This window comes from Podarcis erhardii (assembly GCF_964252035.2).
Source record: "Podarcis erhardii genome assembly, chromosome: 4".
Classification (NCBI taxonomy): domain Eukaryota; kingdom Metazoa; phylum Chordata; class Lepidosauria; order Squamata; family Lacertidae; genus Podarcis; species Podarcis erhardii.
This window is the reverse complement of record NC_138508.1, coordinates 37,814,121-37,832,956: the sequence shown is the minus strand read 5'-3', so window position 1 is coordinate 37,832,956 and position 18,836 is coordinate 37,814,121. Positions and strand designations below refer to the sequence as shown.

Here is an 18,836-nt window from a genome sequence, read left to right as displayed (position 1 = left end):
TTTTAATGTGCTGTAAGCTGCCCGTTATATACTGTGGGAAAACACAGCCAGATGGGTGGGGTATAATTATTATTATTATTATTATTATTATTATTATTATTATTATTAAGAAGTCACCTTCTATAAAAATTCAAGAGAAAGCCATATGGCAAAAAAACATCACATCTGGGTGCATTTATTCCAGGCTGGGTATTAAGCATGCTAATCACTACAGCTGTCACCTCATATGCAGCCTAATTTACATGCTTGTAGAACATGCAACCCCACAATGCAAGGAACATGTTTGTTTGTTTGTTTATTTAAATGCATTTCTATCCCACTCTTCTTCCTAAAGCAGATCAGAGTGGCATACAATAAAAACATTATAAAACATTTTAAAAATTACAGAAAGCAATGTAACTCACAGCAGCCAAAATAACTAGGAAGGTATAAAAGCCTGATTAAACAGGAAATGCCTCCAAAAGAGAAGCATTGAAGGAGCCATACACATCTCCCAGGGGAGTTTCAGGGGTTCACCACAGAAAAGGCCTTCTCGCACCATGTGAAGGGACAGTAAAAAGGGCCCCTGAGGATAATCTCCATTCTTGGGCAGGATTATATGGAAGAAAGTGATTCTTCAAGTAGCCTGTTCCCAAGTCATTTAAGACTTACCGTATTTTTTGCTCTACAAGACTCACTTTTTCCCTCCTAAAAAGTAAGGGGAAATGTGTGTGCGTCTTATGGAGTGAATGTAGGCTGCACAGCTATCCCAGAAGCCAGAACAGCAAGAGGGATTGCTGCTTTCACTGCGCAGTGATCCCTCTTGCTGTTCTGGCTTCTGAGATTCAGAATATTTTTTTTTTCTTGTTTTCCTCCTCCAAAAACTAGGTGTGTCTTGTGGTCTGATGCATCTTATAGGGCGAAAAATACGGTAATAGGTAAAAATCAGCAATTTGAATCACTCAGAAATGAATAGGCGGCCAACAACAGGCAGTACAAAAGGGGGTTTAACCTGAGTCTTATATTTTTATTTATTTCATAAAACATATACACCATTGCTTAAAAAAAATAAAACCCTGAAAGCTGTTTACAAAAATAATAAAACAATGCAATTCTCAGTGAATGCAAAACACTGGGCCAATGATACGCCGGGACAGACCCACAGGCATCAAGGCAGCCATGAAGTCCTGAGCTGTCCCAGAGTTAATGGCTTTAGTGTGACTGTTCAAATCCCTCAGAACCAGCACTCTGGGTGTCTGGGTATATTAACCCTATTGATTGGCAAGAGGAATCCTGTTTTAGCAGGAAACTGACAATGCAAATCCAGGGTGAAGATTTAAATCTGGGTCTTCACAGTCTCCAAGAGTTTCCCACTTGGAGAGTCCATGGGCAAAAACCCCTCTTTCATTGTATACCTCAGCTACTTCCCCTCCCACTCCCCAAGCTGTGACCATGAGTTCCCTCCCACCTAGTCTGAACAGCAGCTGACGATATGGCAGTGCCTTGCCTTTATGCATTTCAGCTGTTGCTTCCTGTATGTGGGCCAAAACAAAGCAAATGGGAGGCAACAGCTGAGCTTTATAAGATGAAAAAAGAATTTCCACTGCTATTTTCTCATCCGGTGAAGAGACACTTGACATAGCTGGGACTTTCAAACTTAACTCGTGCATTCTCACAGCAGCCTTTTGAGGTAGGCCACTAATTTTCATATTTTTTCCAGAATGGGAGCAAAGGCTGAGAAGTAAAAACTTGTCCTAGCAGAGTTCATGGATTGGAGCCCAAGATGCATTTTCCCAGTTTAAAGTCCATCTGGGGAAGTGTAGAGAAAAGAGAAATGCCATATTATGACTTCAATGCAGAAACACTACACTACACTAGATTTAATATAAAGAGCATGCAGGGCCCTACACAATGTACTATTTGAATAAGACAAAGTGGCCGCATAAGAGGTATTTAATTGTGTTCCATTTCCTAAGAAATCTGTTCTCTTCTTACAACCCATGAAATTCACCAGAAGAAAAATACTAACCTTTAATATTCACCCATGCTCCTAACCACCAACTTCTCCAAGCTTGTCAAGATAAAATAAAACAGGAACAAAAAAATTTATGTGCTGACCTTCTAAAACAATCCCTTGTTTTATATAAGTTAAAAGTCCCTCTTTTCACATTTGGATGGGTACTTAAGTTTGCCCTTGATTTTTACACAAAGCTCAACCATCTGTATGAAGGTCTAGATACATTTTCCAGGTTTAAAGTCCATCTGGGGACATGGAGAGGAAAGAGAAATACCACATTAATGCTTTGAAAAATCTCTTCTGAATAGCTGAGAGCTCCTGGAAAGAGGTAATTTTTAAAATTTAAAGCCTACCTGAGAATTGGCCAGGGAAAAAGAATCACCAGATGAGGGTTGTTGTTTTTTTCAAAATCCCATCTGATTAGCTGATGGTTCCTGGAGACAGTTAAATTAACCACTTCCTCTACTGGGGAAGGGTTATAGCAACAATTGCCAGCTGTCAGACAGATAAGTTGGAAAGTCAGTATGTCAGTTTCAGAAGCAACATGCTGTGTAACCCTATGCATGTTCACTCAGATGCCCTGTTGTATTCAATGGGATTTGTTCAAGGTAAGTGTGCCTAGGGCTGCAAGCTGAGATTTCCATCACAATGTCCTTAGAAATAACTAATTAGTGAGAACTACTTTTGCCCCTCCGTCTTGTGTATTTGGAAATGCAAGCAATAGTGTTCATATATTATTTTAGCCTCATCATGTTCTTATAAGGGTTGCTCTAATGTCTTGTTTTGGACAGTTTCAATATGAAAAATAGAAAGATGCCATCCATTAATTATAAAACGTAATAGTCGCTCCCATGTTTTTGTTATTAGTGTTTGCAGTGCTCTTGCCATAACATTTGCAAATAAATTCTGGAATCGCAATATACAATACTATAGGGAAGCAATGGCTTAGTGGTAGATCACATGTTTTGAATGCAAAACATCCCAGGTTTAATACTTGGCATTTCCAGGTAGGGCTAGGGAAAAATCTTGTCTGAAAACCTAGAGAGCTGTTGCCAATGAGTGTAGGCTAGCCTTCGTCAACCTGGTGCCCATAAATGTGTACTCAGAATTCGTACACATAGAGATGTCATTGCGTTCTTGTAGCAATCCTGGGTCTGCATGTGGATAAATTGGCTGAGAAGCTGTGCTTACATTTGTAGGAAATATCCACAGTCCATATATGATGCCTATGAAAATAATGCCATTAGTCATCATATCTGCCTAACCTTTACTAAGTATGGTTGAACCTTTTACCCTCAAGAAATATCCACATTTACTCATAAGTAGTCCCATTACGAGCCTTACGTGAGATGTATGAGAGAGTTTATGTTGGCTAATTTGCAGATATCCAATATGCAATTGGGAGCTGGAAGTGAAATATTTTCGTCTTACTTGTTGCTAAGCTCTTTACCCTATTTATTAACCAGGAGCAACAAAATGGCAGATACCCAACTGCAACTATTTCTCCCTTGCGTATTTAAAACATCGCCCCAGAATTGATGAAGTTTTAGTGGCAATTTCACTTGATCAAACCCTGGTCCGCTGACATTCAACAATAGCTTAAGTTAACAGAAATTGAGATAGGGAAAAGACATGCAGCTGAGCTGTGCCTATCATTGCTTGGCATTTTGCTCACACATCTCCTCCCGAGAAGAGGTCCATATCTTTGGGATACAGAGAAAGCACAAACACTTGTGAATGAACAGGTCTTTCACAGCAACACCACAAGACCCAGAACTCTTTTGTTGACAGAATAAAATGACTCCCACAAGCAGGTGAGGTATTATGAATAAATTACTACAGAAACTCAAAGGCAACAAAGAGGATGAAATGCTACATCTTCGCCAGCATCAGGCATTGCACAGTTGCACAGCAGGCAGGAGACACTGAGTTCAACCCCATGCAGTAACAGGACTGCTAACTGGCCATCAGCACCTTGCGTGGGCTGCTGACATTAGCCATCTTCAGGCATCATAAAACTCTTCAGGCTCATGTGACTCTTGCCACCCTTGACCATGTGTATTCAAGCAAACACACCTGCAAGTCTCTTTGTGACTGGGAATCTTGACAGTGTAGGGCTCTTGACTGCAGGAAGGCTTGTCGGCAGGTTCAAGTGAAAACACCCACAAGCCCCTATCTGACCTTGCCACTAATTGTGGCAAAGTTGGGGGTGGCGGATAAATGGCTTGCATGTGCTGGCCCACACATCCAACATGGATTCAGTTTCACAAAGCCTGAAGAGGGCATAATGGCTGTGTGCAGGACCAGTGCACTGCTACGCACCTGTACTGTGTTGACCTTGCCACTCTGGGGCTCAATGCTAGTTCTCAAAATCTTTCAGTAAGGCAGAAATGGCTAGCTCATTTTATGGGGAGTCATAGGTTAGCCACTCCTGCAGTCAGGGCACAGATCCCTTTCCATTTCAGTCATTGCAGACTGACAATTGTCATTTACTCACTAAGGACTAATGAAATTGACTCCTGAAAAGAATCGATTAACTTTCCCCTCCTCAAACATAGGGAGAGACAGAGAGAATGGAAAAAGCTCATAATGGTGTAAGCCAACGTTTACGTATATGATAACTGTCTCATCATGTGTATGCAGTACATGTCAATAAAAGTTGGTTTATCAGTGCATAAACCTATGATTTGATTACTATCATTTGACTGTATGAATTGGCCCATAGCCAGCTGAGACTATTATATTGACTACAGAAAACGCCAACAACTCAAAGGATGGTAGCAGAATTTGCCTTAAATGTTCATGTATTAAATCCCCTCTGTGAAACAAGCATTCATTCATACTCGATGTGAAAGAAGGAATACACACATCCCCAAATTGGTCTGCATATTTTCATATCCCAATTCCTAATGCCTCGGCTTCCTGTTGCTTTGTTTTGAAAGCCTTTTCCTTCTATTGCTTTCTGCTCCTCTAATGAAGGCAAATGAATAAACAAATGACATCTCAACCCCACTTCCTAACCTCCCACTGACAATCCCACTTCATTCTGATGTGGGATATAGCATTTAGCAGAGCTAGCCGTCTGTGATGTGGCAGGATATGTGGTGTGCGCTCCAGGGTAGCACAAATGCTGTCTCACTGGAATATGGCTAAGAGAGACTGAATAAGCAGAATTTAAATAGTTCGAGATCTAAAAAAGACCCTATGCAAAATCCTTTTTTAAAAAAGTTGTTTTGTCCAAGAGTGATGAGGAGCATTATCCATTGAGAACTTGGGTGTAGCAGGGTGGCTAGTTCAATGAAAAGGCTGACCAAGTGTGCAGTAGCTGTGAAAAAGCAAGGTATCATTGGGGAATGGAGTAAAAATGAAACTGCCAGGATCATAATGCCTTTATGCTAGTTTATGGTGCTACTGTGCACATTTCTGGTCATTGCATCTCAACAAGGATCCTGTGGAACTGCAAAAGGTGTGGCCAAAGGCAACCAAAACCAAAAAAGGGCAGCCAGAGTGACTTCCCCATGAGAAAATGTTTCAGTGTTTTGTACATTTTTCCACGAGGAGATACAACATTACATGCATTTTTATGCACACTCTCCCCCAGTTGCACCTTGGGTTACATACGCTTCAGGTTACAAACACTTCAGGTTACAGACTCCGCTAACCCAGAAATAGTACCTTGGGTTAAGAACTTTGCTTCAGGATGAGAACAGAAATTGTGTGGCGGCGGCGCAGCGGCGGCGGCGGGAGGCCCCATTAGCTAAAGTGGTGCTTCAGGTTAAGAACAATTTCAGCTTAAGAACGGACCTCCGGAAAGAATTAAGTTATTAACCCGAGGTACCACTGTACAGACAACTGGATCACAAAATTCAGAGAAGTGTGGATTTTGCAGGAGAGCTAAGTTTCAGTCTGCAAATTGTTTCAGAGAGTAGGTTCATGGGGAAAAAATGCAAGTCCTCTCCACCCTCAGTTCACATGAAGGGCAATTATGCCATGATTCGCAGGGAGCCTAGAGAATCAAATGAGATACAGGATGTGTGCATTTGTTTGCATTGATGTGCATCAATTAATGCTTTGTCGCAGTTAAACTCCTTGCGTGTGGCCTGAGAATCCTGCTTCAGTGCAAGGCACTGGAACAGATAGCCTTAGGGCTTCCAGCAACACAAATCTGTGCTTCCATGATTCTGAAAATCCATTTCCCCCTCCCAGTTTTCTATGCTTAATGTGAATGTGATGTTAGCATTTCTTAAAAGCTTTCCATGCGTAGCACAGAGTCCTATTGGGGAGAGTTTACCGATTTCTTAAATTGCATTGAGAATATTGACTAGGATTCAGTACAGTTGGTTGCCATGGCTGTTGCTTTCCTATTTACTAATATCTCACTGAGAGACAGTGGTGGGTATTACAGAGGCATGGAATAAACAGTGCATCTATGTGTATACTGACAGAATCTCTCTTGAAAATAATTTCTTTGTTTTGCTTTCTCCCTAAAATGGCTCATATTGCCAAGGCTTGAATGGAAGCAAACATTACCATTGTTCCTATTTGCTTTCAACATCTTAATAGTTAATTCCATTTCCTTCAGGCTAAATATCAAATCTGATAGTATTATGTCTGTAATTGATCAGCAAACCAAATTTCTTGATGGTACTTTACATGTTTTTTCCAAAATATTTCACCATTGTCTGTGAATACCTATCTATCCGTTATTTCCATTCAACCTTTCTTTCAAGATGGCATGCATGCTTCCTCCCCCACCCCCTTCTCATTTTATCCTCACAACAAGTTTGCAAGGTGGGTTAAGATGAGAGACAGTGACAGGCCCAGGATCACCCAGTGAGCTTCATGGCCAACTGCAGGTTTGAATTGTGGTCTCCTAGGTCCTAGTGCAACATTCTAACCCAGAGATCACCAAACATGGCACAATGGGTATCGGTTTGCCCAATAGCACCAAGTGTGGCACCTACAAAAAGTCTTGGTAAATATCCCCTTAGAAATTCACAGTGGACAATTCACAGTGTTCACTTGCTCTTTGCATTGCTTCTGCCTCTTCTGCACTGAACACACCTCCTTAAACATACTCACATTTCATTGGATTCCAGGATTCGGTTCTGAATAGAGGAGAGGTACAAGGAACTTCTGTTTGTGAAAAAGCATGGGGTGACATGGGGGACTTTTTTCTTAGCAATGGGGAGTGGATGAAGGTACCATTTTGTAGTATGAACTCTTTTTCAGCTCTCTTATGTTCATTTTATTTATCAAATTTATATACCACCCTATACCCGGAGGCCTGAGGGTGGTTCACAGAAAAGATCACAATATATAAAATCAAAATAAGAACAAGAACCCAAGAACACCCCCACAAAGAGAGCCACATTTTAAAAGGGTATAGGATGTCAATCAGGTCAATTAAAGGCCTAGTTAAAAAGGAACATATTTGCCTGGTGCCTAAAGGTGTATAATGAAGGTGCCAGGCGAACTTCCCTGGGGAGAGCATTCCACAAATGGGGAGCCACTGCAGAGAAGGCCCGTTCTCGTGTTGCCACCTTCCAGACCTCTCAAGGAGGAGGCATATGAAGAAGGGCCTCAGAAGATGATCTCAGGGTCCGGGTAGGTTCATACGGAAAGAGGCGGTCCTTGAGATATTGTGGTCCTGAGCCATTTAAGGCTTTATAGGTCAAAACCAGCACTTTGAATTTATATGTGATAGCCATTTTGTGACTGGCACCTACAGACCTTTCTTAAAACTCCAAATATGCCCACTGGACTCTGCTGCAACCACTACACCACACTATTCACTCTCTGTCTGAAAATGGAGTGGAGATGTTTCTCTGCCTTTGTGACGGCTGGGCATTTGGGTGTGCAATTGCTCTGCAGGCACAGACATATGCCTGCTACACAGCTCTGGCCTGAAGGGGGATGACCAAGGAAGCTGGAGCACCAACCATCAGGCAGCACATAGGCAGAGACAGCGCCTCCAGGAGTGACTTGAGAAAGTGCTTCTCCTCACTTAGCTTTTCCAGTGGAGTGCATGTCATTTGCATTCATACCATTTGTAGTATTAAACAGACATGGTGGCAGACAGATCAGTTTATTTATGATCTGTCTCACTGTTCCCTTAAAAGTCCTTTCTGCCTTGCTTCCATATTAATCTGCATGAAAGAAAATCATTTAAATGCTTGCTTAAAGTGCAATGTAATTTCTCTCAAAATGCTCATTTCTATATGTAGGTTGGTGGGTTTTTTGTTTTTGCAAAATATTGGCTGGTATGCAACTAAACAGTTCCACTAGCATTAGAAGTCTCAGCTGCACAATGTGACTTCCCTGCCCTCACCACAGCACCCCATAAATCTGCTGTAGGGGGTTGGTAAGACCCCCAGAATTGACTGTTTATCTATCATCTGTCTTCCACACAGCTCATGGGGACATTTGTACAATGAAAACAGGTTCAGCGCTGTTAAGAAGGAATCAGAAAATATCATACACCCACAACAATCCAAAATATACACCCATGGCAGAGACACATTCATCCTGCTAGGAGGGCTCTTCACAGTAAGACTGCCGTCAGTTGTTTCTCGCAAATACAGGTAGTGGTTACGAGCTGAATCTCAACATGAATGCTACTCCTCAGAATGGGGCGGCCAGCTAAAAGCTCTGCTCTGAGTTATGGTATCCTTGGAGCTTGCAGGAGAACCTCTTGTGTAGACCTATAAGGGATAAGGTGGTCTCCCCAGAACCCTGGTGCTGGCCTTATAAGTTAGGGCAAATCCCACAAGCAAAGTGTTATATTCTGGTGGTAGTTTGCCCCCACAAGCAACCTAGCTGCTGTGTTCTGCACCAGCAAGACACATGGGGATAGCAGAGGGTGAGCAAGTTCCATTGTGCAGCTAAAACACTTCACTGTTTAGCTGGATACCCCCACTCATTTTAAAGAGCATTCGGATGCATTTTTGACCCGAGAACTACATCACAGCTATTAAAAGGAACACTATCCAGCCATGTCAGACAGGTGTGGTTGTTTTATCTCCTAGAAGTGTGCCCAGGAACGAGGCATCCTTCAATTTAAAACCAACTTTGCCAGACTTTTTAAGCAATCCATCTTTCCCAGCAGTTGCTGCTCCCTTCCTTTCTCATTTACTGACCAAAATGTGTGGCAGTTTACCACCCACATATGCAGGATCATATGGTCTGGCCGTTAGTCACAGACTTTAACAGAGTTCAGTGAACCAGAACTGTAGAGTCACTGCTCTGCACTGTGTGATTAAGTGAAAGACTCCACTTTGAACTTACAGCACACAAATAATTAAAGGAGGGAGAGAAAGGAAGTGAGAAAATGAGAACCACCCTAAACTTTAAGGCTGCAGCTCTGATGTTGCTGATTCCGAATGTCTGCTTTAGCCAAAAACAAATGCTGTGTTTAAAATTATCCTCAACCCTATTTTCCAAATATGACATTTCTAGGGCAATCTAGTCTTTTTTCCCTCAAGAAATGAGCAGAGATTTTTTGCTATAGGAATGTTGCAAGACAACAGCAGGATAACAAACAAGAAAGAACATTTCCGCCATCAATTTGTGACATGGTTAATCTCTACGATTTAATCCTATCAGCTTCAGAATAATGAGCCGTCCAATTTATTCCACAGCCGGCTTTAATGAAAATACAAAGTTCTATTGGCTGAAGTCCTAAACAATCACATTCTGGTCCTGTTGTAATCAATAGGATATATTGAGATCTTTTTCTGGGTATCCTCACTGAGTGAAGTGTTGTGGGTGGTGACAGGAAAGAGAGAGCATTTTCTGTGATGGCTCTTCACCTTTGGAATGCCCTACCTGAGAAGGCTCACCTATAGATATCATTACTATCATTAGGTGCCAGGTAAAAACATTAGTTTACCTAGGCTTTTAGGAACTGCTAGTGCAAGTAAGCATTTTCCACTGAAATCACTTTGATTTTACTGTCTACTTGAATGGCCTGTTACTTTTTTTTTAGTTTGTTTTAATTTTCTGTATTACTTTGTAACATTATTGTCCATTTTGTTTCTTACTACTCTGTTAGCTGCCCTTGGAACATGAATTTATGTTGAAGGTGTGGGATCTACAAGATGTAAATAAATAAATAACTGAATGCACAATAAAGCTGAACCAAGTTTTCGCAAATACTCAAAATCCGACAGAATTTCCATTTTTGTTTACTTTATTAACAAGCAAAATCTGAATTCACATTTTGAACGTCAGCTTTTAAAACTCTAAAATGTTTTATACTTGTTGGCATCTCATGGTTATATCTCAAAGATGACAGGCCTGGCCACTGCCATTATGCCTTCCTGGTTATACTATTCTAATAAGCTCTACATGGGCCTGCTTATGAAGTCTGTTATACCGGTTTAGATTGCAGCCAAGAGACTGTCAATTAGAGGAAAGCAAATAATGTGGGTTACTTCAGTAGTGTGTTTTCTTCATTGTTTTTTTTTTTCTGGACCCAACTGGCTTTTATCTTTAAGGTTCTAAATCCGGGATGAGAAACCTGTGGTACTCCAGATGTTGTGGGACTCCAACTCCCATCAGTCACAGCATTGCTAGCATGGGCAACAGTCAGGGATAAAGGAAGCGATGGCCCAGCAATATCTAGAGACCCACTTGCTTTTCTATCCTTGCCCTAAGTAGTGTAACAGCACAAACCACACCCAGTATTGACCAGGGTGAGAGGGTTTAGATTTGGTGGATCTTGGGCTTTTTGCCAGAGCATGTGCCTCACCCTGGCACAGCTGGGAATCAACTGGCATATCTTAAAATCTTGTAATTTATGCTGGCGCAAGTCCCCGCAAAGGGGCATTTAGGGGGCGTAGAAGAGGCAGGACAGGACAAGATGAGGTTTACAAATATTCTAAACCTTGTACGTTTTAGTCATGTCACCTTTTCCTTGGATATTCATGATCTCAGAACAATGTGTCCTAGGACCTCTTTGGATTTACAGTGATGCTGCAGCCCAAGACTGCCCCATGTGAACTGAGTTTGCATTCTAGGACAGTCTTCACCAGACTGGTGCATTCCAGCTATGCTGGTTGGGAACTGCAGCCCACAACATCAGGAAGGTTTGCGAAATGGGCCATGCAAATCTCAGAGGCAATGTGGCCGTCACACAACACCAGCCTTTGGTAGCTGATGTTACAGAAAGGACTTGTAGGAGGTTCAGTTCTGGTGACCTAGCAGCTGATTCAAGTTTCAGCAGGGTTTAGGTCTGCTTGCTTTCCTCTGGGTTTTGCTCATTCCCTTCAGATAACCATTCTGGAATAAGGTGAATCATGTCACTTCTATTCACTTTTTGCAGTTTTTCAGAGCTCAGTGTTAAGTGTAATTTAAACTGATGGGATTGTCTTGGTTAATCTGTCGGACAAAACACAGTCACTAACTCTCATTGCTTTTTTTAAAAGTGTCATCTTTTAAATACGTAATATACTACTGGTGAATTCCTGTCCTCAAATTCCTGTGCTTAGCATAGATTATTTATTAAGCTTAAAGGTTTACCAGGTTCCTGCCTTATCTGAAGTCTGTTTTCAGAGGGAGTCTGTATAACTTAAGCCTCTGAATTACTCTGAAAAGCTGCTAGTCGTTTGGCTAGAATGTGCCAGTATTTTTACATGAGACAGAAATAACATTCCACATAAGAAAGTTGTTGCTCAACAGAAAGTACTCATGCCCTTATAAGGCTACTGGAAGTATTGCGTGAAGGTAAAGCTTTCCCCCCCTGAAGTTTCAGATTCCCAACCAGTGGAAAGACGATTGTGTTTCCGAGTGACGTAGTTATATTCGTAGTTGGGAGTCCTGTCTAATGGGAAGGGGGGAGTCAAGGCCCAGATTAGTAACATCAGCAATGCTTCCTTTTCCTGTAAATGTTTGGGAGGGAAAATGTGCACTTATTCACAGAAAGCAATAGAAATATGTACCACATGGGAATGAAACATTAATGGAGCATTCTCGGATACTTGGAAAGTTATTTCCTGATGCAATTCCTTACGTCAGCTAAGTTTTTGTTCACTCGAGCTTCTTTTCTTTAGAACCCTTAGAATCATGAAGGACTGGAAAGGAAGATGTTCGTCAAACTTTGGAGAATAATCAGAATAACGACTTCTCACCCATGCCAAATCTATTCATAAATAAAGGACTTCTTGTGTGGGGGAAACAGGAGAGCTGGTTCGTAGGGTTTAAAATGCTTTTGGGGTTCCTTTCTACAGTGTGTAAACTAACTGATTCTTTAAAAGTGTACAGTGGTACCTCAGGTTACATACGCTTCAGGTTACATACGCTTCAGGTTACAGACGCCACTAATCCAGAAATAGTGCTTCAGGTTAAGAACTTTGCTTCAGGATGAGAACAGAAATCGTGCTCTGGCGGCGTGGCAGTGACAGGAGGCCCCATTAGCTAAAGTGGTGCTTCAGGTTAAGAACAGTTTCAGGTTAAGAACGGACCTCCGGAACGAATTAAGTACTTAACCCGAGGTACCACTGTACTTCCACTGATAAGCTAACAATTTCAAGGTATTATATTGCATTGGGATTCCCTGCTGATACCCTAAACATTCTTAAAATATAATCTTGCATAAAGATTTTATCTCCAATGAAGTCCTGTTTTAAATATTTATGAAAGTATTACCATACCACAAGATCATAAAATATCAAGGTGGTGCACAACGAATGTTAAGACCATAAGAAGAGCCTTCTGGATCAGGCTAATGGTCCATCTGTTCCAGCATCCTGTTCTCACTGTGGCCAACCAGATGTCTGTGGGAAATCACTAAGCAGGACCTGAGCATAAGAGCACTCTCCCCTCCGGTGGCTTCCAGTAACTGGGACAAAAAAACAACCCATTTTTTTTTTTAAAAAATGCAGATAATCATTAAGGTGAATGGCTAACTGAAAACAAAAATCAAGCAGCTGCAAAGGCCTGTCAATATAAAAAGTTCTTCAAGAGACACTTGAAAGTCAAAAGCGAGGATGTCTGTCAAATCTCTGCTAGAAGGCTGCTCCATACCATGGGACCAGTGACACTCAATGCCAGCTTTCTACAATGTATTGTGGTGCAGAAACCAAGGAATATTATTACCAAGCGGTGTTTTACTAAATTGATTGTTTGTGAAACAAATTTAATCATTAGCATTTCTAAGTGGTATGCATAAAAGCGAACCATAAAGAGAATAAAATAATGGAAAGTTATCATAAAACCAAATGCTACCTTAAAATGCCTGATGGAATAAGAAAGTCTCTGTGATACCCCTGAAGTTCAGCAAAGTGGGAGGCTGTCTAATCTCAGGCAAGAAGGAATTCCACAAGTTTAGGACCAGGACACTGAATGCACAGTTTAAAGGAGTACTGCAAAAGAATGTGAGAAGAATCAGAGAGCATAGCACATGGAGAAGTTTTTAATGTGTGACATTTTAATGTATTTTCAGTCTTTGTTGGAAGCCGCCCAGAGCGGCTGGGGAAACCCATCCAGATGGGCGGGGTACAAATAATAAATTATTATTATTATTATAATAGTCTGAAATGGCCTTTGGTCTTAGCACATAGTAGAATCCCTAGTCTGAATGGTTAGAGGAGCTTTTCCCAAACTAGTGCCCTAGTACAAACTAGATGTACTCCAGATGTTGCTAGTGGAGTACATCTCCCATAAACTCTGACTACTGGTCGTACTGGCTGGGGCGGATGGGAGTTGGAGTTGAATGATGTCTAGAGGGCACCAGGTTGGGAAAGGCTGAGGTAGAGGTTTGTGATGGAATACTTGTCACACAGGTCCAAATATATGATCAAGCTTCATGGTTATATTAATGAAGTGTGGGCAAATTTTTGCTGTAGCCTTTCATCTTGTGATAAGCTTCGGTGGAGGAGCATTTTCCCACCCCACTGATTTGAAGAAGCCTATGCTGTCACTCACTGTTTGTAACCTGTCATTTGGAGAGGACAGTCATTTTTCCCGCTGTGACGCTGCCACCAGCACTGAAATGATGATGGACAGTGAAAGCTCTCATTAATGTTTCAATCCCAAACGTTACATTTCTGCCTCTCCCTCTGTGGACCTTGGAAGTGAATGCTTGTCACACACAAAGTGCTGCTTGTAGCTTTTTGCAAAGTTTCAGCACACTGAATAGTATTGTGGCAATGTGCTTAATAAAGCATTTTCTGCAAATGACGTGGAGAATTGGAATGCACTTGAGGAGCAGCTTCAGCTCAGACACAGAACATCTACTTCCCAAGTTCAGTCCTTGGCTCATTAAAACAAGGATGAGGAACCTGTAGCCGTCCAGAATTTGTAGGCCTTCAACTCCTACAAGTATCTCAAGTGTCCCAAGCTAATCATTCCTAAGCTAGAAATTTCAGGTGCCAGGGCTAGGAAGGGCCTCCACACAATACTTTGGGGAGTTGCTGATACTTGTCACATGGTACTAAAATACATTGGATTATTGCAATGTGCTCTACAAGGGACTGCCCTTGAAGAAGATTCAGAAATGTCAACTAGTCCAAAACACAGCTGGCCAAGTTTTCATTTATAATGCACATTGTCCCTGTTTAGAAACAGCTGCCCTGCTTGCCAGTGAGGGTCCGGCCCCAATTCAAGGTGTTTACATTGGTGTTAAAAGCGCTAAGTGACATAGGCCTCAAATATCTGAAGGGCTTCCCTACAGAACCTTTCAGGTGTTAAGATTGGCAGAGAGTCCTATTAGTACTTCCACAGCCCTTGGAAACATGGGGGGTGGCAGTCTAGGAAAGGGCAGCTCCCAATGTGTAGAACTCCTTCCCCACCGAGATGCATCAGGCATCCTTATTCAGTTTCTGTTATTTCTCTGACACTTCAGATTTGTGGGACCACCTCTGTTGTTTGCTGGCTTGTTTTAAATTGTTTTATTGGGTTTTAAGGTTGTATGGTTGTAACCCACTGGGGGATTATATAGTGAAAAGTGGAGTATGAAAGACCTCTATATTACGTATTAAAACTTACATTTCACCTTTATTCTGTGAAGCTAATTATAGCATCTTTGGGATTCCCAGTGGTTTCCCATCCAGCCACACAGAAGCCCAGTGTAGTTTTAGCAAAGTTGCTGCACCATGAGTCTTCCAGCCTTGTTCTGGAGCTCCATTTGTTTGGCACAGGGTAAGAGACAGTAATTGTGCTCTACAGCACACCAGAAAATGATTCCCCCCCCCCCCTGCAGAAATGTTGCCTTCAGGAGAAAGGCACCACTTGCTGTACTTTACGACGCCTGAAACAAAAACATGATGTCATCTCCTGAAGTTTTAAAACATTGTAATAAACTAATTGTCAGTGTGCAATTTCATGCCCCAGATCTGCCTCCTGACACAGACTGCCTCACCCTGCCTAATGATAGGGCTGTTTTTTCGGCTCTATTTTCATAGGGTATATTACATTCCCTAGCCTCCCTATTAGAGTGACCATGTGGCCTGCTTTACAGTGGGCAATCCTCAATCTGAAAGGCTGTCCGGTCCCAAGTCCAGTAAAAAAGTACCATACAATAGAAGAACAGGAGCCTTGAAGTCATCTGGTCACAGTCTTCCCCACTATGATGTAATGTATTGTATTTATTTTTTAATTAAGATAATTATTTTCATATGCTCTCCAGACCTCTGTATCTGGACCTCTCTTCCTAGGCCCAATTTTTCTTTGGCCCTGTTTTGCATTTCCAGGAGCGTTTTTGCCTGGCTGAAATATGCCCTTGAACTAGAAAGTGTCCTTGCTTGCCTGAGTGGAAGAGAAAGAGGGGTTTGTGACGGTATATAGAAACTAGCTTACTGTACAAAGCTAAAATTAACATTCATTGCTCTGCTCATTTTTGCCTCTGGCCCTGCCCACCTCGGGCATGGGGTCACCCAGAAAAGTACCCAAAAGGGGGGGGGGAGAGATTCTTATATAAGCAAATTGTATGCGGATCTGTGCCCTCTTTTGTAATGATGCATTTCCTCTTTTTTTGGCGATGCAGAAGTGGGTAGCCTGCTGCCCACATTGTGACAACCTGGGCTCTGTTATTCTGTATAAGCATATGCTCAACTCTTTCACAGCTCCAAATCCTCTTAAGAAAGCCCAAACTTTGTTCAAATTCCTATGTATCTACACCTATAATTCACAAATGATGGGTTGGAGCATTTCAGTAATCTATGGGAATTTTGTAAGTGCTTTTCTTTTTGGCAATAGGTATGGGGGCAATATATGGTACAAGGAAAAAAAGTGAGCATAATTAAATATTAGATATGTGGATAGTTTCAATTAGATGTTTTATATATGTATGAGCCATAGCTAATCTCAAAGGAAGGTAACAGTTCACATACTGTACATAGCAATTTGTCTCTTGGATTTCAGCAGAAAGAACAGCAACCTCTCAGCACTTATCTCTAAGATATGAACAAGACTAATCACTTGTTCCCAAATAAAAATTAATTCCAGTAAGTGCATGCTCTCAGAGGCATACCTCATAGTTCAAAGTTCTTGTATTAATTCACAAGACCCTTAGCAATTTGGCTCCAGGGTACTTCCAAGGGTTGCCTAATCCCTTATATTCCTGCCTGATCACTGAGCTCTTGGAGGAAGTGACTTGGATGCATGGTTTGTACCCACCAGGAGCTGTGTGTTTAGCATTATGGACCCAATTTTATAGATTTCCCTTCCAGTTATGGTCATAAAGGCCCCCTCCCTAGTGAATTTCTGGTGCCTATTAAAGACTTTGTTATTCCAGCAGCCATTATAATTGTAGTTTGTTTTTATAGTTTTAACTATATATTTTTTGTTTTTTACTGAAACTTTGTAAATTGCTTAGAGACTATTTAGCAAAGCAGTATATTGCTTATAGACTATTTAGCAAAGCAGTATATAAATAGTTTAAATAAACAATTTGTAAAATAAACTGGTACATTTTACAATGTTTAAAAATGTTGTGTACGTTTTATTTTATAGTATCTCTTCCAAAATGTCCAGTCTCCCCAGAATGTCTTTCTTTTTCATTTCTGATCCACTTTGAAACTGATCAAGCCACATTTTCAAGCACAATTTAGCAAGTAAATGTTACTAATGTTTCCCTCTATGATTGAAGCAGTCAGGATGAGACATCCCATCACTGTTTTTTCCTTGCTCGCCTATGTTACGTTCTTACAAGACAGGAACAAGAGGCTGCTTATTGATGAACAAGTTAGCACTCAACTGGTTAGGAAACAAAAAGTAACCACAAGAACAAAAGGTCTTAGCTGCAACCCTTAATAACTGAAACTCTATCTTACCTATTTCTACAGCCTCAGTGCTCTAGATGCAACTCAAGGTACACCTTCTTCTATTAAGACAAACATTTAGTCAGGGAATGTGAGTTTTCAAGAATTTTGCTTCATAAGGAGACAGGATTTTCTTTTTTCTGTGAGGTATTCTGTCAAGTTGAATATATAAAACTATAATGATTCCTACAAGAGATGGACTGGTAGAGGCAACTGTAACTATTAAAAAATGGTAGTTGATAGATCTGTTTGAGGGGTCAGTGTCAGGGTCTTCTCCTGGCACTCCCCCCGCCAATTGCCCTTTGGTCATGAGGCTGTGAGAATGGTTGCCCTTTTCTCCCTCGTGTATAGTTACATAGATGTTAAGGTGGACCTGTGCTACAGGCCTCCATGTGACTGTACTATCCCAGAATGCAAATCAGAAAAGTGTATCCACATAAAAGCATCTTTGTATGAGAAGAGTTACAACTCCAACGGAATGCTCGGCTAGCAACTTTTATTCTGGCATGTAAGCTTTCCTTGTGCAAGCAAATTTGTGGGTGGTGCTGGTAAACCACTTTGTTGAGAAACCAAAGTGATATCGCTGTGTGGAGGACTATACAATGCATCTTTCAACTTGTGAATAAAATGGAATTGGTCTGTGCTACTAACATTAAAAAATAAATAAATAGCTGGTTTCATTAGCATAACTCTCTTCTTATGGAGATCTTTAAGAAACAGTGATGCAACTGGAAAATATTTTGAGTCTCTTATTTTCCTCTAGTTAATCATTTAGGGCTCAATCATAAGCAGACTTATGACTGGGGACTTTGTTCTGAGTAAACGTGCCTCATTCTCAGTGGTATAGGAACTAAGAGTAGTATACCTCCAGGAATTAAGAGAAGTTGAATAGCACAGTTAGGTAACCCGTGGCCTTCCAAGATGTTGCAGAACTACATCTCCTACCATCACTATTAGACATACTGGCAGGTGCTTATGGGTGTTAGGACTTCAGCAGCATTATGGAGGGCCAAACAAGATGCCCACCCTTCACTCACGATGGAGTAAACCCCAAAGCAATGCCACACTGCTCCTACATTTCCTATGGAGATAATCACCTCAGTGTCTTTTCAGTTGGCGTACACTTAAAAACAACGCCAACAATGCTTGAGAAAAATAAGAACAAAAATGCCACTGCCTCCCACAGTTGCTTTGAAGGTTTCCCATTTGACATCTGAGGGTTTACTGCAGTGGTGCACCTGGCGATCAAGAGGTGTGACTCAGAACTTGCGTCTACAAACGAGAAGTGGAAATCCCTACACCTGGTGAAACAGCAGGGCCACAGGCACATTCCTCATGAGCCCCACACAGACAGTGCAACAGGTGATGGAAAGGAGCGACATTCTCTTTGGACTTATAAACAATAGGACCCCATCTGACATGTGGGTAGTTCTAGGGTTGCCATACGTCCAGAATTTCCCAAACATATCCGGAATACAAGCAGTGTCTGGGCAGAAATCAGCTAAATGTCTGGGAAAACTGGACGTATGGCAGCCCATGTTGGCAGTGCATTTTTCCTCAGAAATAGCTCAGAAACATCC

General features: G+C 41.4%; 1 protein-coding gene across 1 annotated transcript in view; it reads right to left on the bottom strand.

The window, feature by feature from the left end:
• Positions 1-883: 883 nt before the first annotated feature.
• LOC309340754 (uncharacterized protein) overlaps positions 884-18,836 on the bottom strand; it is a gene marked incomplete at its 5' end in the record, with an annotated part of 31,641 nt that continues 13,688 nt past the window's right edge. Inside the window, 2 exons of the mRNA XM_081859811.1 lie at positions 884-1,788; positions 2,009-2,053. Coding sequence (XP_081715937.1) covers positions 2,011-2,053 — 43 coding nt within the window. The 3' untranslated portion in view covers positions 884-1,788; positions 2,009-2,010. The remainder of the gene's footprint in view (positions 1,789-2,008; positions 2,054-18,836) is intronic.